The following is a 21,207-nucleotide window of genomic DNA, read 5'->3' as shown; positions in this document are numbered from 1 at the left end:
TAGAGCTGCCAGCTACCAGTTCTCTTGCAGTATTAGCTGTTTCTCCCAGCATCTTTGCACTTGAGACCTTGGGGGCCCCTCTCGTGTTGTAAATGTGTAGAGTTTTAATTGCAGAGGGAAAAATTAAATAAGAAGCTCTTCCCTTCCAAGAGCCTCAGAATTATCTGAATGAAAACCCAATTTGAAATTAAATAATTCCCCTTTATTTAAGAAAGCCCAGATTTTCTGGGACCTCTCTCAGTGATGCTGCAGCAGGGTTGGATGAATATGGTGATTTATTGCACTCATTGAACAGTGCTGAAACACCATGGTCTGCTCTTGAGCATTACAGATTGCACTGTCAGGATAGTTTGTGGCTATTTGGGTGTCCCAGCATGAACTCCTGGAGTAGGGAGTGTGAGTGCCTACCTGCAGCAGTAAGGGGTTAATGAGGGAGTTCCTTCCCAGCTAATTCCTGGGTTCAGAAAGCTGCTAGCCAGACTCACAGCTTCCTCAGTGAGCTGTCCCACAGCTGGCAGCTTTTCTTCATTCTAAGAGGGCTGCTGTGTTCAGGAGACATGCAATTCACACTTGGCCTGAAATGACTCAAAGTCTTCACAAATAAAAGAAAATCCCAGTGAACAGAACATCTCTTGAAACATTTATGGTTCAGAATTGGGAATTGACTTTGTTAGGTGGAGCTCTAAGCTTGCTGGCTGGCCAAAGAGATGTTTTGGTATAATCAAGAGCTAAAATGGGTCTTCATTCATCCAGAGGGTCGACATTCATTGCCCCAATAGCCCTAAGAGCTAAGACAAAGGGAATGGCTCCCAAATGTCACTTTAAATTGACATTTAGGAGGGAGAAATCAGTCCAATGCCCTGGCACTGAACTGGGCTTGTGAGCAGGTGTAGGGATGATGGGAGGGAAGAGGGCATGGACAATGAGAACACAGGCTGCTGAGGTGAGACACAAGGTGGACCCTTTGATTTTTCTGGTGCTTTTATCTCTAAGAAATGCTTCTTGAATCTTCCAGGAGCACCTTCTGCGCAATCATTTCTCAGCTGACGGAGGAAACACAGCCACTATTTGAAACCACTATCAAATCCCGTGCTGTGTCCGAGGACTCTGATGCTAAGTTCACGTGCATAGTGACAGGTAACAGTGTCTTCAGTGAATAACCTGGTCCTGCCTCACCTGCTGGACTTGTGCCAGTTAAACTCTGCAGCAAGTGATAACAAGGATAACAAGCCCACCACGAGCAGAGGGTCAGCAATTGCATGGTGATTTTAGCTTCAATTTGAGGGAGGTGGGAAGCACCTGAGTGTGTAAAGAGGCAAAGGCATAAGCTAACATCTCAAGCAAGGCAAATGAAAGACCAGAAAATGGGATATGCTGGTTACTGCTTGGACCAGCTACATTTTGTTGTCCTAATCTCTGCTTCTCTAATCCTGGCCTCCATAACTGAGGAATGTGCAGTTTTGAAGACTAAGGCTCTCCTGCTGGAACCAATACTGCTGGCTGTAGATGGTTAGAGCACAGCTACATTTGTATCTGTGATGAACTTCTGTGTCTGTCAACATCTGAACTAAAAGCTGGTCGCTGCCCAATGAGCTAAAACCTCCCGTTGGGCAGGAAGGGGTTAAGTCAAGAAGACGAGGAGGGAGAGGCTGAAAAAGAAGGCTGGTGCTAAGGCCTTGTGGCATGGCAGCACATTGGTGTAGAGGCAAGTAGCTCCTTTGGTGATGAGATTTTGTTCTTTAAATATGGAGACTAAAATCTCTTCTCTCAATGTACTTGTTAACAACTCCATGATCCTTCCTGACCTCACTAGTATTAATTACTCCAAGAGGTTACTCAGTGAGAGACACTTACAAACAAGTTTGCAAGTTCTGGAAGGAGGAGAGTATATCCAGTGAGCCTCTTAGGCACAAGGACCAAAGCTTTCCTAAGGAAGTCTGGTTTGCTGTTAGAAACAGGCTGGAAATGAGGAGGCACAGTCTCAGTCCCTCTGAGAACTGCCAGCTATGAATTCTTGGCTTTTCTCTCATGGATTCCCATGTTCTGAAGGCTGACCTTTTGACTTGCAGGGGTACAACTGATATATTGATTTTATTGAGGCTTAACCTCAGCAGACCCCTTCTTGCTGCTTCTAGACCCAAAGAGGGCTGCTAGGAGATGCCTCCAAACCACTTTATTTGGGGAGTCATTAGAAGGGCTCTTCCCAGTTTGAGTTTTCTGGAAACAAAAGCTTGACATACTGTGCAGTACCATGGAACATGCCATTCTGCAAGTGTCAGAGGTGTGAAAATGTTTAGTTGTGTTGGGAAATCTGGAGTGAAAGTCCTGGCTTATCTCACTGGCTTAAATCTCCACCAGCTGCACCTCTGAGGTTGATGGTTCCTTCTAACAAATCCCATCTCTTCCTGGTGTGTTGCACCAGGCAGAAAACTTGACCTGGTACTGGCCTCATTTCCTGCTCAAGTATAGGAAATTGTCAATGAGTCTCTTTCAGCACGTGTCACAATATTTTTGTGCTTGGTAAACTAGGTTGGGGAGATGCTTCTGTGCACTTAGAAATTTTCATGGAAACATTTTTAAAATCATTCTTGGACCACCTTTGGCAGATGGGCATCTCCTGAATGTGGTCCTGTGGAGTGCTTTAGGAGCTGAGGATCTCTTTGGGAGAGGGGCAGGAGGTGTGGGGTATGCCCATGCCCTGGCTGCACAGCCTGCCTGGCACGTCAGGTATCCTGCCCTGCCGTGATGTTTGTGTTCAACTGGGAGGCGTTGCTGGGAGCAAGGAAATGGCAGTGGCATCCCTGGCCAGTGACCAGAGTGGAACCAGTTCAGCCCCAGCACTGTGGCTGGAGGCCAGGGACACTTTGATGGAGGCAAAGGGCAGACAGTCACCTGCTCCTGTTTTGACGGTCAAGCCACAAATATGGACGTGTGACCTACAATAGCATCTTACTTTTTTTTTTTCTTGATCAATAATGAGAGTTACAGACTGGTCCAACATCTGGGAATACTTGGATTAGGACTTGCTGGGCTGTCCTAGGAACACAGAAGGATGCAAGAGTTTGAAGAACCAGTCTCCAGAATGTGATGAGTGGTGCAAGCAGGAAAAAAGCAGGTCAGGCAGAGGCAGATTCCTGTGTGTGGAGGCACAAACTTTCCTTTCCTCCTCATGCCTAGTTCAGCCTGCTGCTGGTGTCCCTGCTATGTCTGATTTGATTTTTTGGGTCAGATCCTGCATCAGATATGAGATGTTTTCTTTTTTCAGACAAAATTAGTTTCATCCTTTGTTCTCAAAAAGATGTGACAAAGGAAACAAGAACATTTCCATTTACTGTGCACCTTCATCCCACATCTCTGTGCTGTCCTTGCTGGGTCTGTCTGGACTTCAGGGTCTCAAGGGTGATCACAGCTCATTTGCAGTGGGTGGCTTTTGGGCTTCTCTCTTCAGAGTGGCCCTTCATGGAGGTGCTGCCACAAGGATTTTCCAGCTTTTTATTTGCTTCTGTGTAGCATTGCCTGGGAAGGAGAGATGTCAGCTGATGAAATGGGGGAAGCTGGATGGAGAGGCCAGGTCTCTGGCTGCTTGTTAGGGAGTGAGTGCAGCCAGGACAGGTGATGGCTGGATCTAGCCAAGACCATTGTATGTCAGCACCAGCCCACTGCTGTACAGCTGCCTCTTCAGTGCCATTTCAGCCCTCCTCAGCCAGGTTCAACCCTCTGATCTGGCTTCACAATCAGGTGCTTGATCCCATCAGTGCCTCCATGGTTTTATTGCAGAGTAGAGAGGGCAGAGGGCTCTGCCCATGGCTTGGGGAAGAGAGTTGGGGTAGGGTGGGTAGACAGTCACATCATGCTTATGGATGCAGTTTTTAATCAGGTTAAAGGAGTTCCACTTGCTGCATTTGTGGTGACCCTGAGGGAAGTGTTTGAAGGGCGAGACTGAAGTGCTTGGATGAAGGATGTCAGGAGACAGGCAGGGGCTGTGAGAGGGCTTTGGGGATGGGATAGTGACTGCAGGAGCAGAGAGTAGCTGCTGGGAGATGAGGAGGTTTGGCTTTAGGGCCCAGGACAAGAGAAGGATGGTGAATGAGCACTGCTCACAGTGCATGGGGAGCTGCTGCTCAGAGTATCTGTCCCTCCTGTCAGCATTGCTAGAAGCTTCCTTGTCCTTGTGTGCTGGAGGGGTTTAAATCCATGAAGCCAGGAAGGGTAGCATCTTACCAGGAATTGTATTCCCAAGACTGTTGAAGCCCCTATGTGTATGTAGCTTGGGTAGAGCAGAAACTGTGGATATTGTTTAATGGTTCTGACCTCATATCACCTTCCCAAGTTTCAGAAGACTAACTCCCCCTCCTTTCCTGCCCCCAGAAAAATAAAAAAAAAAAAGAAAGCAATTTGAAATAGAGTTTCTCTGGGTGTTTTGGATAGATATATTCAGAACTGTTTTGGATAGATATTTTAAGAACTGTTTTGGTCACAGTCACTAAGCTTTGAAGACTTCTCAGATTTCGACAGTTTTCAGAAAAAGAATGTTTGATCTAAACCTGGCAATCTCCATGAAAAAAAAATATCCTTGCTCTGCAAAGTCTCCAGGATGCTGTGGTGGCTGGAGCAGTGCTGCTGGCAGGCACACACACACATGCTGGGGATGTGGAGCCTCTGGGTGGCTGCTCTGTCTGCAGCTGCAGGCTCTGCCTGGGGGCTGCAGGGGCCCAGCTGCACGGGGGGGCTGCAGCAGGGGCAGGGCTGGGATGGATGAGTGTGGATCTGGGAGTGTGTCATGGTGCCTCCATCCCTGGATGGAGCCCTCATCCCCCTGGGCAAGCTGTGGATGCTGTGCCTGCAGGGGATGCACCGTGCAGGGAATGATGCCTGACTCCTCTAACCCCCACCCTGGACAGGGGGAATTTATTCACTCAGCAGCCCAAAGATGGATGTCAGCAGCATCAGCAGCAGCTCCCCTCCCTGTGCCAGGGAGGTTCATCCCTGCCCAGGCATGTTTCCATCTTGGCTCTGGTTACAGCCCCTGGGAAGGGATGGATGATATTTGGACAGGCAGCTGGGGCCACTGTACCTGCGTGGGAGGTGGGAATCCTTTCAGCATCCGCCTGCCTGCAGACTGCAGATCCAGCCAGAGCCTGCCTGCAGCTCTCTTGGACTGCAGGTGACACTGGTGACACTGTGCAGTGTGAGCTCTCGTGGCCATGGCTCCTCAGAGGGAGCAGGCAGCCTCAAGGACACCAGTGCTGCAAGTCACAGGGAGATGAAGCTTAGCAGGAGGAAAAGCCTTTCCTCGATGGAAATGGCAGCTCTTTGCAATGGCAGCTCTTTGCAGTGGCAGCTCTTTCCTTTCCAGCAGATGTCAGCTGGGAATGGAAATCAGCTGTGGAGGCCACGGCGGGGGGGACATCACAGAGCTTCTTGGAAACTGTCAGCTGGCAGTTCCCAGAATGAAAGGCTGTGATTGCTGTTTCTTAGGCTGTCAGGAAAATCTACCTGCCAGCTCCCTACAGGATGGGCTGTGGGGGCATTCTGAAGATCTTGCTTGCACAGCAGCCCTTGGGAAAGGTTGGATTGCTCTGGGCACAGTTTGATCTTGTGTATGGAAATTGTTTTGGTCAGCTCTGGAGCAGAAAGAATTCACCACAGGCTCATTCAGCCCAGGCTCCTGCTGCCAATATTTATTATTTTATGAAAAATACAAGCAGCAGTCAATCCCTGATGATCCCATCACTGGAACGCTCTCATAGCTTTCTCCAGTTGCAGTTCAGGGCTCATTTTCTTCAGCCACCAGTACCTGAGGGCTTTGCATGTCTCTAGAAACTGGTTTGGGGGGTCAGGGCAGCAGCAAGGAATGGGCTGTGACAAGAGTGGGGCAGAGGTGGAGGACAGAGAGCCTTGCAGGAAGGGTTTTGGGAGAAAGTCATGGCTTGGCTTCCTGTAGAAGAGGAGAAATGAGGCACTACCCAACAGAAAGCCAAAGCTGCTGAGGGCAGCAGAGGGAGGGGATTGAGGCAGCAAAACATTTGGGAGATGTACAGACTGCAGGGATGCTGGGGCAGTGCAGAGTAAGAGACCTTAGAGAAGGAGGAACAATAGGGTAAAATCCAGTCTGTGGGTGTCTGGGCTATGTGGGTTGATGCTTCTCATAGAGGAGAGCAGGAAAGAAAAGCTGCTGAGACTTCTCTTCCCAGCCCTGTCTGGTCCCAGTGGACACTGAGGAGCCACCACAGGCAAGGGGGTGAGGACAGGGGAGCCAGAGCAGTACAGGAGGAGATTTGGCATATGCTGCTTTTCTGGGCAAAGGCATATTGGATTGGCCAAAGCCTGGGTGAATTCCTGCTGATGAGTCTCTGCTCCTGGACTCTCAGTCCTGCTCTAGGACCTTCATGGGAGCAGGAGTAAGCTGGGCTCAGCCATTGCTATGGGCTGACAACATCTTTGGCTGGTGCAAGGAGGACATTTGAGGTCCTGGTTGGCGTAGAAACCTGTGGCTTGGTGTCCAGAGAGCACCTTGTTCCTGCTTTCTCATTACTCCAGAGCCATTGGGTTGGGAGCCCCATGCCCGAGATGTTCATGGGAGCTGATCCTTGCCACGTTCTAGGGTGCTGTGGGTGATCCTTGGAGTCTGGTGTTGTTGAGGAGAGTGCTGGACTCCTTCCTTTGGCTCCACAGAAACCCTGCAGGGACATTTGCAGCAGAGAAGCTCCTGAGCAATCCTATAGCCTTTACCCATGGCAGGATGTGATCATTGACACTCTCATCCCGTGCCCTGAGGGTCAGCCTGGCTGGGTGGTGAGCCCTGAGTGAGGTGCAGGAACCTCTGCTGGCTGCTGGCTTGAGCAGTCTTTGCATGAAAACTGCACTTAATGTGAACTAGAGCTGCTGTCAGTGAGCAGTGGGGGCTGTGGCTAGCACTGGTCCATATGGGACTCACATGCTGATCCAACACCTCTGCAAGTGGTGGAGAACGTGGCTGTGTGCCCAGCCAGCCTGCCAGCCAGCCAGTCACACACATCATGATGTCATTCTACTGAAAAGGCAGGTGACATCTGTTGTCAAGTGACATTTGTAGGACACTGAGCTGACTGTGATGCAATCAAGGTTGTTTCTGTTCAGTGGAAAGTTTCAGATCAGCTTACAGGCTGTGACACTGTGCAAAATGCTGCGAGCTCCATGGAGGGGCCTGTTGTCCAGCCATAGCCTTGGCCCCATCAGAGCAGCCCCGTTCACATAAAAGTGACGGCATGCTCACCTTCTCCCAGCCAGCGTTACAGGAGACGAGCGTGTGATCCACTCCCTCTGTTCAGGAATGAAGTGCTGGGATTTTTTCCTCCAAAATAGCCCTATTCCTAGGAGTGATAAAAGTCTGAGATAAGCCCATTAAGTTTCCACTGTTTCTCTTGTGCCATTTAGGAGCGTGGTGAGCCCAGAATAGCATCTGTGCTGGTGTGCTGCTGCTGATACCACGCTGTCTGTGCTTCTGTGTGGAATGTTTCACTCTCTGATGTCCCCTCCCTGTCCTCCCCAGGGTACCCACAGCCCGAGGTGACGTGGTACAAGGATGATGAGGAGATGGATCGCTACTGTGGCTTGCCCAAGTACGAGATATTCCGTCATGGAAACCGCCACACCCTGCAGCTCTACAAGTGAGTAAAGGAGCTGCAGGGTGCCTGGGCTTGCTGATGGGAGCTCTGGGTGTGTTCTCAGAGGCTGGATAAGCTGTCAGCAGTGACAGCCTCCCCAGCACTTGGCTGGCCCCTTCTGCTCCCCACTGTGAGTTCAGAGCTGGCCCGTCCCCTCCAGCTGTGGCTCCCCAGTCACACCAGTATGAGATCCATTACTGCATCCAGGGATAGCTGCCATGCTGGAGGCAAGAGGAAGGGAAGAAGGAGTCCCTCTCTCTGGAGCTTTCCAGTGCTGAGCATTAGGTATGACAAAGGTGAACAAGGGGAAAGCACTATCTGCCTCCAAGATGATGGTTCAGGGAATCAAGTTTCTGGAGAGCCAGGCACACCTTGAGTCCTGGATTTGGGATATTAGGTGTGGCACTGACTGAAAATGCAGAATATCAGTGTTGCTGATAGTCCTGCCATCCTTGTGCTTGTGGCCTGAGCTTTTCTGCTCCCCCAGCTGTGCTCCAGGTGTCCATCAGAGGCTGGCTCACCTCTTCCAGGAGCAGGGATCTCTGTGGGTCAGATGTCCTCAAGGGGTGACAGTAGGGATGCAGGCAGGTGCTTGTGGTGCCTGTGACACGGGGTGGGAAGACTTTGGTAATAGGGTAGGGTAGAGGAAGAATAGGAATGTCTTGTGGGCTGTGTAGAGCTGAGAGGAAAAGATCCTGCAGAGGATTCTGACCAAGAACAATTGGGAAGCCTGGTGGTGCCTGTTCTCCTCCATCACAGCCCTCATACCAGAGTTACAGCCCAGGGTGGAGCTAGAACAAATTTATCATAAAACTTGCTTGTTTATTAAAGTGGAGAGCAGGCAGAGCCAGGCTGGGAGGCCAGCCCAAGGCCTCCAGATGTCCTGTGGGCACCTCATGGGCCACATCTTCTGGACTCTGTGGAGCAAGAAGTAGGAGAACATGCATGCCTGTGTGTCCAGCGGGCATCCTGAGGAGGATGGATAGGTCTCACACACAGCTTTTGATTTCCAGGTGCCGAGAAGAGGATGCAGGCATTTACCAGGCCTCAGCTAGAAATAACAAAGGCATCGTGTCCTGCTCCGGTGTGCTGGAAGTGGGAACCATGACAGAGTTTAAAATCCATCAGAAGTGGTTTGACAAAATCAAGAGAAAGGCTGAAGAAAAGATGCAAGAAATAGAACAAGGCAAGAAACGAGGAAAAGAAAATGTGGAGGTGGAGAAGTTGCAAGGAATGAGCCCTGAACGGCTCCAGAGGAAGCGGAGGCTGGCTCGAGATCAGAACCTCCGCTCAGGAGACTCTTCATGGGAGAAGGAAGACACAGCCAAAGTGCACGTGGCAGATTCACAGTCCAGGTTACACAAGGATATTGCTGAGACAAAGGAGCAGCCACTCAGTGCGGTGCCAGGCTTCCCAAACAAACTGGTGGCACCTCTGAAAGCAGAGGTGACCACCAATGGAGATGCCAGTTTGGAAAGTGGGGAGGAGAACGGGAACAGCTTTCTCACGTACATCTATGAGACAGTGGAGGACTTGGCAACCAAGCCAGGGGCAAAAGACTCTGCAGCTAAAAAGAAAAAGAAGGTGGAGGCTCCTTCAGCACCAAAACATGAGGTTTCTAAGCGAGAAGAAAGTGGGAGAGACAGGGCCAATCAATCTTCAAATCCCAGGTTTGCTCCTCCTGTCCCCTTACGCAGGAACGCGCGTTTGCGAGCAGCAAGTGATCAAGAAGTGGAAACCAGTCCAAAACTCAAAGAGTCTGGGAAAGCTGTGAAACAGGACATTAAACCCAATGATGACATGTACTTCTCTCTAAAGGACATGTATTTTGATAAGCAAGTGAAGCCAGCAGCAGGGAAGGAGGAGGTGGGAGCCAAGGACGAGGCCGGGAGTCCGGCTGCCCTGCAGCCTGTGGCAGCCAGCAGACAGACAGAGGATGCTCCACTGGCCTCTGAAGTGTTGGAGGGCCAGAGAGGCCAGCAGCAAGAACAGAAGTTGGAGGGAAACAAAGAGGTAACTAGGAGAGACAGCAGCCAACGCAGGGGTGGCAACAAGAAAATATCTGTGCTGTGCATTTGTATGGTGGCACTGGGAGGCTCCATGTACACCACGGGATCTGCTGCCCAGGCTCTGCGGGTCTCCACTGGTGAAAGCACCCACAAGGGCTCTTTGGATTTTGTGAGCCCAGACAGCAGAGCTTCCACCCCATCTCCAAGCAAATGTCAGCTGAGGTGGTGAGAGATGTAAGTCGGGGCCACTCGAGCAGCTGGTCCCGGTGGCCTGGGGCTCTCGGGTTTAATCAGCAGGCTGACCTCATGCGGAATGTTTGCAGATCAGGTCGGCAGGGAGCACTGAATGGGTATTTATAGCTGGCAGTGAGTGCCTTGTGATGGCATCTGCTCGGTTTAACAAGGCAGCTTTAGTTAAGGAGCCCCCCATGCAGATGAGGTACCAGTGAGCTGCACCCTCAGGGCCTCCAGTTTTGTTTACAGTGCAACGTGTATACAGTAGGTCTGGACTATTTTTTTCACCCATCCCTATTGGGAAAACTCTGTTGGGAGACTCGTTTTGGTGGTGATGAAGTGCTAGGGCACAGCACCTGCTTCTGACCCTCAGAGCATCTCTTAGTCAGCTGCTATTTTTGTCACTTAACCTGAAGTATTTGCCATGAAAATATTACACTGGAAGCTACTGGACTAATTTCCCCCCATTTTTCTTTAATGACCCCTTCTATCATAAAGGATTCTCTGAGTCCAGTTTGCAGGTGCTGGCAGGATCTGGAGTTTGGGCTGTGGTAGGTGCACACTTTCAGCAGAGACAAGGCTCTGGGTGCAGCACCTCTCACTTGGTAGGTAATGCATGTATTTCAGAATGTGGAAAAATCCACAATGCATAAGGGACTGATGGGTGCTCCAGTGGAAACAAAAATCCTTTCTTTCTCTCTTAAATTTCGTTAGCCATTGGTGGGTGCAGCTTTGCTGTGTTCTGCAGTGCTCACCTGGTTTCTGGCCTTGCTGCTGCACAGTGCTGTGAACTCATCTTCATCCTGACCCACCAGGATCACATACTGCTGCAGAAATTATTGCTGTTCAAACCAGCCCATGGCAAAGCCATTTGTTTCTCCCCTCTGTGCTCATTTTAACAGCTCTGGTTCTCAAAAAAGATGGAAAATGCTGGTGTGCAGCAGGCTTGGGCTGTCATCCCTGAGCCTTTGACATGCATCAAGATTTTTTTTCTCTTTAAAAGCTTCACAGAGGGAAAACTGCGACTTGTCAGCTGGTGTGCCTTTGAGGAGACAAAAGGGAATGCTTCTGATTTGAATTTGAATGCTTCAGCTTGTTGGTGCTGCTGGGGAAAGTCCTCAAGCTTTTGTGAGAAATAAGCTGATTTAAAGCCTTTAAGGCAGATTCCAGGCATGTTTCAGGATATTTTCACCCCTCAGGACAGGGGTTACTTGTCTATTTCTTTTTTATTCTCTCTCTTAAAAAAGAAAGGTCATAGGTGAGTGTTTTCCTAGCCTTGGGACATAGCTGGGCCTTATGCTCAGGACTTCTCTTCTGAGCTGGATTTATCTGTAGCAAAATGCCAGAGTGTACCATCTGAACATCATCCTCCACGAGAGCAAAGAAACTAGTTTTGCATGGTAATCACTCTTGCCTAAATTTTAAACTGATGATTTGATTATATTTCTTGAATTTTATGGGTAGGAACAGCCTCTAATGATGCTTCCTCCACCCTTCAATATTCATGCCCTAACAATTAGAGAAGGAATTTGAAAAAGGGCATGGAGTAACAGGACAGGGAGGAATGGCTTTCTACTGTCAGAGGGCAGGGTCAGATGGGATATGGAGAAGAAATTCTTGGCTGAGAGGGTGGTGAGGCCCTGGCACAGGTTGCCCAGAGCAGCTGTGGCTGCCCCTGGATCCCTGGAAGTGTTCCAGGCCAGGTTGGACAGGGCTTGGAGCACCATGGGATAGTGGAAGGTGTCCCTGCCCATGGCAGGGATTGGAATGAGATGAGCTTTGAGATCCCATCCAACTCAAACCATTCTATTTATTTTCTTGGGAAGGGGCTTGCTGAGAGAATGGTACTACCTTTCCTCTTTTCCCCAAGCTACCAATGAAGCAAAAGCAGCACAAAACAGAGATCTAAGTGCCACAGCCCTCCTTTCCCATGGTGTTCATTTTGAGGGGCTTAAGGCTCAAGTCAAGAACCTCAGAAGAAAATCCTTAGCAGCAGATCCTCCAGGCTGGAAGGGGGTCCTGTGGTATTTTCGGGGTCTCCAGACGAGGGAAGGAAATTATGAATCTGACTCCATGTTCTTAGAAGGCTAATTAATTATTCTATTCTATTCTATTCTATTCTATTCTATTCTATTCTATTCTATTCTATTCTATTCTCTTCTCTTCTCTTCTCTTCTCTTCTCTTCTCTTCTCTTCTCTTCTCTTCCCTTCTATTCTATTCTATTCTATTCTATTCTATAATGCTATACTAAATCTATACTAAAGAATAGAGAAAGAATACAGACAGAAGGCTTAAACAAGATACTTAGAAGGCTAATTAATTATTATATTATATTATATTATATTATATTATATTATATTATATTATATTATATTATATTATATTATATTATATTATATTACATTACATTACATTACATTATATTATATTACATTATATTACATTATATTACATTATATTACATTATATCATATCATATTATGCTATACTAAATCTATACTAAAGAATAGAGAAAGGATACAGACAGTAGGCTTAACAAGATACTTAGAAGGCTAGTTTATTATTATGGTAATTAATGTTCTTAAAAGGCTAATTTATTATTCTATTCTATTATGCTATACTAAAACTATACTAAAGAATAGAGAAAGGATACAGACAGAGGGCTAAAAGATAATAGAGAAAAACTCGTGACTCTCTCTAGAGCCTCAACACAGCTGGACCATGATTGGTTGTTAATTTAAAACAATTCAATGTGTCAGATAAATCTGCAACCACATTCCAAAGCAGCAAGACACAGGAGAAGCAAATGACACAATATTGTTTTCCTTTTTCTCTGAAGCTTCTCAGCTTCCCAGGAGAGAAACCCTGGGCAAGGAGGATTTTTCAGAAAATGTGATGGTGACAGGGTCCCATTGTGGACATGCCCTGTCCCAGTGCCATTGTCCTGGTGATGCTCTCAGAGTGTGCACCACCGTATCACTGCCTCTCCTACAAAAATAGCCTGTGCTCCTTGGCTGGAGGATTGGGGCAGTTCTCCTCAGGACAAAGCTTGGCCACCACAGCAGGCAGCTCGCTGACACGTCTGCTGGGTGCAGCTGCGGTCGGAAACATTTGAGCTTCCCAAACGTCAGAGAAACAGAATGGCTGAATAGTGCTGATAACGTCAGGGTGTATGGTTTCCCTATAAATCATTTGGGCAGCCTCATCCTGATAGAGTGTGACATGCCAGCTGCCCCCATCTCACAGGGCACATAGGGGAGCACTCAGTCTGCGGAAACATCAGGGGAATTATGCAAGGTGTCAGCAGTGGCTGGTAAAAATGGGAAAGTTTTGCTCTCTGGGAAGGCACAGTCAGAGGAGATTGGATTAAAAGCCAATGAATGATTTAGAAAAGCAGATCTCTTGCCTTTCTGCACAGCAGGGGTATTGAAAGGCAGAAGGGCTGGAGCTGATAGAAAGAAGAAACATTTTGTACAGCCTGACAGGTGGGACCCACTCCTGTGGGAAGATGGTGAAACAGAAGACCGTGGATGACAGAGTAACACTGGTATCAGGGTAATTCCCGTGATTCAAGAAGTTGGGCAGTGCTGTATGGTACAGGTGGCCCACAAGTACAACTGCACAGACCCAGGCAGTAACATGATGCTAATTTCCTTCCTTTTTTTTTTTTTTTTTAACTAGGTTGCAGCAAGAGTTGGACAGTCTCCTGGTGACCTAAAGCATCCAGTGTCCAGTCCAGCCAGAGAGACCAGTCAGCAAGGCAGTAAGCTAGAGGAGGTCAGGAAAGAGGTGCCTGCTTGCCAGGAAAGCAGGGGGGCTGTGAAAAGGACAAATCCTCGGTTTAGGCCTCAGGAGCCACCAAAGCCACCACCACGTTCTCCAGAACATGTTCAGTCTGGCAAGGAGCAGCCATCCCCCAGGAAACAGGCAGAAAGACATTCCCATGCTCTTGAGGACAGAGAGACTCAGCAAGGACTGTTAAATCAAGAGAACAAAAGCCAAGGTGGGGAAGAGTCATTGCTAAAAAATTTGACTCCTCCAGAACCTGGAGAAAACACTGCTCTTGAACAAATCCCATGTCAGACAGTCAAGGATGGGAAGAGCAAAGAGGCAAGAGCAGAGCTGTCTGGGAGCCATCCTGGTGTGAGGACAGGAGGAAGTGGAGCAGCAGAGCCATGTCTTGGGGCTGTGCACAGGGAGGCAGCAGGGACACCTTTGGGCCATCAAAACACCCAAAATGAAATGGCAGCTCCTGCTTCAGTTCCTCTTGCCAAGGAAGAGCCGCTCCCTGCTCCTGCAGTGAGGCCATCAGGGGCTCAGGAGGCACTGCTGGCATCTCAGAGAAGCCCAGGGGTGGAAGCCACTGCAGGAGAGATCCCATCTGGAGCCCAGCTGCTGCCTCCTGCCAGAGGAGGAACGGAAATCACAACGACAGCTGGATCTGCCCCACAAGAGATGTTTTCAGCCATCACTTCAGAGCAGAATGCCAAGCCAGTGCCCATGGGACCTCAGGGGAAGGAGGGAGGACTCCTGACAGCCACAGCTCCATGCCAGGAGCCAGCAGCATCTTCAGGGACTTGGGAAGGAGTCTCTGAGGTTCAGCCACAGGTACCGCTGGTCCTGCCCGGCTCCGAGAGATCTCAGGAGATGTCTGTGGAGGAGAAAATGCAGCACAAAAACCTGGTTTCCTCCTTAAAGAACTACCTGCTGCTACTTCTAAAAATGTCAGATAGCAGTAAGGATGGCACAAAAGGGGACACTGACTCTGGGGACACGGAGCAGCCGAATGCAGGGGAAGGCATGATCCCAGAGATAGGCATTGCTGGCCTCAGCCCTCGCACCTCAAGGAAAGTTTTGGAAAAAGTACAAAACAACCAGCTCTTCCAGACAGCAGAGAACTTGCCTCTGACCCCCAGGACATCCAGACGGATCACAGGAATGATCAATGAGGAGTTTGTCACCAGCCAGGAGATGCTGGCGTGCAGGCCTGTGCCTCCAAAGAGACGCACCTGGGCAGCTCCTGAGGCTGAGGGGCCACCCCCACTCTCAGTGCCCTCCATCGTGGTGGGCAGCGTGCCCACAGCAGGAGCGGCTCCTCATCTTTCTGATTCGCCTCCAGTGAGCTCTGAAGAGAGCCCTGCTGACCCTCTGGCAGTGCTACCTTGTGCCACACCAGAAGAGCTGGCTTTGGGGGCCCGGCGCAAAATATACCTGCCAAAACCCAAACAGGTGGGGCTGGAGGAGGAGGCAACCCCAGAGAGCCTGGGCCACACTAGAAGCCCGACTGTTTCACCACGGCAGTCCAGGAAGAATGCATCCCTGTTGCATTCTCCTGCCCCAGCTCCATCCTCTCCCTCAGAGCAGTGCTCTCCAACCCTCACGAGGAAGATGGACACCTTGGAGGTTCCTAAGCTCTACGAGGAGCCTGCAGGTGACACCGGTGGTGACAAAGAGGTCCCTGGAGATGCTAAGCCAGAAGCACAGCCAGCAGAGTCCCAGAGTACTAATAACCCATTTAAAGGTGAGGGAAGAGAGAATCCCCACGAAGCTCATTCCCTTGTTGCCTACAAAGGGAGCCAGTAATAGTCAGCTGGAGCCACATGAGCTTTGTACATTTGTAGAGTTTTCAGCATCAGCCTTTGTCTGTGTGAAAGCCAAAAGTCTCCCTTGAGACTTCTATCCCAGTGCAGGGAGGGATGAGGAATGCAAGAGGCAGCAGGTCTGACACTGGTTGTTTCTTACAGCCTGGGCTTCCCCAACCCCAGGGATCATAGAATACTCTTGGTTTTGGTCTCTCTGTTCTGGGCTGGGGATCCTGAGCTACCTGGTTGAGTGGAAAGTGTCATGGCAAGAGGTGGTCTTTAAAGTCCCTTCAAACCCAAACTGTGATTCCATGATTCAGTGGGCATCACAGGGCACACACTCCTCTTCCACATCTGTGGTCAGTGCTAATTTGATTCCTTGTGGCATTGAATTGAAAAAGGCATAACCCTGGGGATCAGGGAACCAGGTGATACTTTCACAGGAATCAGCACTCTTGCAAAGGGTAACCATGATAAATCCCTACTTCAGTAGATGAATGTTTCCTCCAATACTCCATGGTGGTTTTCTGCCTTTCCTCTGGCCAAGCCTCACTGGGTATTGCAGTGCTGCGACGTTGAGCAAATTTGTACCACTTGTATCCCATCTCTTTATCCCAGTGGAGCTCTGAGACCTTCCCTGGGAAGGCAGAGTTACACGTGATGCCCAAAGCCCTGAGTAGCAGTGTGGGTGTAGGCTGGCTGTCCCCAGAGCTGCAGCCAGCACTCTGTGTCTCACCACCCATCTTTTTGCACCCTTAGCTCCACAGGTGGTCCGTAAGATCAGGGCAGAACAATTTTCTGATGCATCAGGAAACCTGAAACTTTGGTGCCAGTTCTTCAATATACTGAGTGATTCCAAGCTGACGTGGTACAAGGACGAGATCCCTGTGGCTGAAGCCCAAAGGAGGTAACCTGTCAGTTCCACGTTGTCACCTGTCACATCCTGCTCCTTGCCCTGCTGAGTGAAGGTGCCACTCTTGCTAAGGCAGCATGGGAATCTCAGTGCATGGCACAGGGCATTGTGCACTTCATCATATCAGTGTCCACACAGGGAAGGATTGCCCAGATGGGGAGTTGCTGACAAATTTATCTTATTGATGCTCCATCTGGAGTGTCTGCTTTGGGTACCCAAACCTTGGGGAGGGCAGAAAAGGTGTTATGCCCATCGCAAAAGTCAAGAGCTGGATGTGAACTGCAAAACTGGGACCCCAAAGGATCCATGTGAGGGTGGCAGCCTCTCAGCAGAGCTGGGAGGGTCTTCCATGCAACCACTGCTGGGAAAGAACAGCTCTGGCTGTGCCCTCTCTATCCCTGGGCACTGCCCTTGCACAGGGATAGTTCATATATTGATAGTGCATATTCAGACAGCTGGGTGGCTGGTTGTATCTTTTGGGTCTGAGGAGGAGCAGCTTGTTCCCAAACCCAGAGGATTTGTGTAGGAGCATCATCCACATCAGTTAGGATTTGCCTGATGCCATTGGTGTCCCCTGAGCTCCCTTTATAATAGTAGATGGTAAGTTAGGTGATTCTGGGGTAGAAATTGTCTCCTGGGGCACATATTTGACCTGGAGGGGATGGGAAGGAGTGGCTATTGCCTTCCAGCAAACCAGAGCAGAGTGGGTCTCAGGATGAGGGTCCCACCTCTTCTCTCTGCGAAGCCCTGACCCAGCCTCACTCAGGGACAAGTACCTTTATCAGTCTGTAGCTCAATCCTGGACAGGTTTTGTAGGGCTTGTGTGGAGGATAAGCATCTCTCTTAGTACAAACCACAGGGCAGGACTCGTGGTGCTGTGACATGCTGGGGGAGCAGCTGGGCTGCCCTTGGGATGGCTTTGTTTGTAGCCTTCTTCCATCCCCCCAAGGGCAGGATGTTGCCCACCCACAGTGCCTGTCACAGGGCTCCTGTGTGGCCCCACACCACACAGGGATGTGGCCATGCTCCATTTCTTTTGCAGTGCTGGTGATGAGGGCCAGGCAGCTTTGGCTGTTGTGCAGGCATCCCAGAAGGACTGTGGGGTCTATCGGTGTGTGATCAGCAACGAGTACGGCACCGACTCCACAGATTTCCTGCTCAGCCCAGAAGGTGAGGAGCCCTCAGCAGCCCCTCACAGCTTCCTGGGTGTGGGCAGCTGCAGAGAAGGCTTGGTGCCAGGCTGCAGTGGGGGAGCCTTGGCACATTCTGTAACACCACCTCTGTGAGGTGCTTCTGCCTCTGCGTGCCAATTGATTCCCACCATCCTGCCTGCCATCCCTAGCTGTGCAAGTGCATGGGGCAAGGTGGGATCCTGCAGGACCTTGACACCTCTTTGCTTTCTGTCTCCTCTAGTGTTGTCAGGATTTATCCTGCGGGAAGAGATTGAAGGTAAGGGCCACGTGCTGAGCTGTGACTCTGCCCCTTGCTGAGTGGGGCAGGCAGCTCTGGGGCAGAAGCAGGACGTGCCCACGCTGTCCCCTCCTCACCAGCTCTTCCTCCCACCAGTTGGAGAGGAGATCGAGATGACACCCATGGTGTTTGCCAAGGGTTTGGCTGATGCAGGCTATTGGGGGGATAAGCTCTTCGGGCGCGTGGTCAGCGAGGATCTGGAGGTGGGCGCCGGTTTCCTGCGCAAGGCCTGCCGCGCCAGGGCCATCTACGGCCTGGAGCCCGTCTTCGAGTCCGGCCACACCTGCGTCATCAAAGTGCACAACTTCATCGTCTTTGGGACCAAGAATGAGAACAGCCTCGTCGAGAAGAATTATGATATCACCATCCAGGTGGGCATCCTTGTGGGCCATCAGCCACCTTTCTCCCTCCCCACCTGTGTCTGAGTTGGTCCCCAGACAGTCCCCAGCTCTGTGCCCGTCTTTGCTATTTCCTTCCACTTTTGGATTGCTTTGGGGTGCTCTAGCCAGGGGGCTGGACATGTCCTTGCCATTCTTAGCTTCAGCTCTTCCATCTGAGCAATGTGGAGTTGCCCAGGACTTTCCCATCACCCTTTGACCACGCGGACAGGGAAACAATTGGCAGTGGTCCCAGAGAGGCAGTCGTGCATGATGGAACAGGTTCTTGACTCTTCTGTTTGCACTTCCAGGAATGTAAAGTCCAAAACTCCAGTCGTGAGTACTGCAAGATCTTTGCTGCTGAGGCACGAGCAGTCCCTGATTTTGGAGCAGTGCCTGAGTAAGTGATGTGCTGCACCTCCCCTGGCTTGATGCCCTGGCAGAGCATTGTAGGGACAGTGGGAAGCTTCCCTGTGGGTGTTGGGGCATCCCAAAGGCAGTGCACTCTACTCCCACAAATGGAAGGGATACTGGGAGGAAGGCAAAAACCAGGGTTGCAGACTGTGGTGTGAATCTCCACTTGCAGAGGAGGAGAGCTCACCATGCTGACATTGTCTGTGAACTCCCACACAGGATAATTCCTCTGTACCTGATTTATCGTCCGGCCAACAACATCCCTTATGCCACAATGGAGGAGGACCTTGGCAGGCCCTGTGAGCAGTACTGTGTCACTGAGAGAGATGGCAGCTTGGTGGCACGAGGCACCTCGGAGATTGTGCTCAAATGCTGCACCTTCCAGCATTGGGTTTACCAGTGGACAAATGGAAACATCCTCGTGACTGACATGGAAGGTAAGGGGATCTCCTGTGTGGTGCCCATGGCCCATCCTCCAGCCTGGAAAGAAAGAAAACCCCCAGGCTTGCCTTCCTGCCCCTCTCCCACCCCATGCCATGGAACCCTCTACCCAGGGCAATGACCTGTCCTTGGTACTGGTGGCTGTCCTTCCCTGGACAGAGACTGGTTGTCTTCTTAAATTACAGGAGTGGGCTGGAAGTTGACCAACGTGCGGATCGCTACCAACCTGAAAGGGTGAGTGACTTCCAGCTCTGGAGCAGGGTGGCCCTGGCTGTCCCCAGCTCTGCCATGGGGGTAACCGTGGTCAGGCTCCATCCTCACCTCCCTGCCCTGGTGGGACATCTCCTGGTGCAGAGCAGGAGCTGAGGATAGCTGTGTTGGCAGGTACCAGGGGCTGAAGGAGAGCTGCTTTCCCTCCCTGCTGGAGCAGTTCCCGGCCGCTCACAAGTGCAACCACTACTGCAGCATCCTGGGCCTGAAGATGCTGGAGCCAGCCAAGCCCAAGGGCTCCAAGAGTCCCTGCCTGGGCAGGAAGTCTGCCCAGTCCAGCCCCCAGCTCCAGAAGAAGGTGCTGACAAGTCCTCAGAGCGCCCGCAAGGCTTCTGTGAGCCCCAAGAGCTCCCGGAGAGCTGCAGAAACAGGGGAGGCCTCAACAGCCTGCAAACCCAGGTCAGGAGAGAGCAACAGAGCTGGCTGCCCACAGTAGTCAGAGCTGCTGCAGCTGAGATTCCTGCTCTGGCCCCCAGCCTGGGCCCAGCACGTGAGCAGTGGGGAAGGGAGACCCTGGCAGTGGCCTTCTCCTGCCCGGCCCGCAGCGCTTGCATTGTGTGGTGTGTGCTAATTGTGAGTGGCTGGGCCGGGCCGGGGGGCTGTGGGGCACAGGCCACCTCCCCAGTGCCTCTCTCCAGGAGCTGCTGCTGGAGCCTGTGGGGCCGAGGGCCTCTCCACGCTCGGACTCGCTTTCCTCTCTCAACTTTCCATAGGCCTTCCTTAAGGCAGGGGCAGAGCTTCTCCCTGGAGCTCTGTAGGCTCGAGGGAGAATGTCCTTGCCTGGCTCCCCAGCAGACTGGGAGTCCTGGACACCCTCGTGGTTCCCAGCACCTCATGTCCCTCTCTGTGACCCCATAAAGTGACGGGGCCAAGCCTTGCCAGCACTGTCAAGGATGAGACCCCCACCAGTGCCCAGGCAGTCCCCAGTGCCCTGGCACACCCTTTTTCCTGCAGAGGGTTCCAGCAGTTGCTGCAGGGCTCCTCTGCTATGGTGTGGGGCTCTGGGGTGTTGGCTGGTTCCAGGGCAGGGTGTTTGCCACTGGTACCAGCAGCTGCATAGGGCTTGGATTTTGCACCCCTGCCCTCCCCTGCTTCCCAGGGAAGTCTCCCACCCCGTTGCTGGGTGGCTGTGCTGCTCTGGATGGTGGCTGGTGCTATGGTAAGGATGCTCTACCTCACATGGGATACCAGGGAGCAGGGCAGAGGGGCGACTTCCCCTCCATACCAGGCTCTGCCTTGGTATATGGCGGTGTCTATCCCACAGGAATCGCTGCTCCTTGCCCCCTGCCATACATAGACCCTGTATGCCCTAGCCCCACAGCACAATCTGGTGCTCAGCATCACCCCTGCTTGGCACAGGCTGGACTCCAGCAGCAGCTGGCAGTACCCGCTCCAAATCCTGCTGCCCCTGGCTCGAGGCAGTGATGGACAGGCACAGGAGCTGTCTGCTCGCTCACCCTGCAGAGCATCCGCTTCCTCAGGGCGTTGCAGGAGGGTGCTGGGTGCCTGCACCCTGCAGGATGGGGTCCCAAGCAGTGGCTCAGTGCAGCCTGGTGGAGGGAAGGGGCTGGGCTGGGAGCGTGGTGTGCTCTGGGCTCCAGGTCCTTTGTCCTTGGGCGGCTGTAAGATACCGATGTACGGAACGCGGCTGCGTTGGACTGGCTGCTCTCGAGTGCAATAAAGTGAGAAGGACTGGCCTGTTCCCTGGCACTGTGGTCCCTCTGGGAGAGCTGCACCCAAGTACAGTGGGTTGGCTTTGTGTTCCATCCATGTCCCGTGGGGGAGAAGAGGGGGCCTGGGGCCAGAACCCAAGGCTGGCAGCAGACAGTCTGCAGTGGGCTTGGGGTGCA

General features: G+C 51.4%; 1 protein-coding gene across 2 annotated transcripts in view; it reads left to right on the top strand.

The window, feature by feature from the left end:
- ALPK3 (alpha kinase 3) overlaps positions 1 to 21,055 on the top strand; it is a 32,881-nt gene extending 11,826 nt beyond the window's left edge. For both annotated transcript variants that reach the window (XM_063169296.1, XM_063169295.1), the window contains 12 exons: positions 1,016 to 1,137; positions 7,532 to 7,649; positions 8,660 to 9,659; positions 13,572 to 15,411; positions 16,232 to 16,379; positions 17,428 to 17,555; positions 17,799 to 17,834; positions 17,952 to 18,226; positions 18,544 to 18,632; positions 18,866 to 19,083; positions 19,273 to 19,321; positions 19,472 to 21,055. In XM_063169296.1, coding sequence (XP_063025366.1) covers positions 1,016 to 1,137; positions 7,532 to 7,649; positions 8,660 to 9,659; positions 13,572 to 15,411; positions 16,232 to 16,379; positions 17,428 to 17,555; positions 17,799 to 17,834; positions 17,952 to 18,226; positions 18,544 to 18,632; positions 18,866 to 19,083; positions 19,273 to 19,321; positions 19,472 to 19,793 — 4,345 coding nt within the window. In that variant the 3' untranslated portion in view covers positions 19,794 to 21,055. The remainder of the gene's footprint in view (positions 1 to 1,015; positions 1,138 to 7,531; positions 7,650 to 8,659; positions 9,660 to 13,571; positions 15,412 to 16,231; positions 16,380 to 17,427; positions 17,556 to 17,798; positions 17,835 to 17,951; positions 18,227 to 18,543; positions 18,633 to 18,865; positions 19,084 to 19,272; positions 19,322 to 19,471) is intronic.
- Positions 21,056 to 21,207: the final 152 nt, after the last annotated feature.

This window comes from Melospiza melodia, chromosome 15 (genome assembly GCF_035770615.1).
Source record: "Melospiza melodia melodia isolate bMelMel2 chromosome 15, bMelMel2.pri, whole genome shotgun sequence".
Lineage (NCBI taxonomy): Eukaryota > Metazoa > Chordata > Aves > Passeriformes > Passerellidae > Melospiza > Melospiza melodia.
This window is presented reverse-complemented; position numbering and strand designations above follow the sequence as displayed.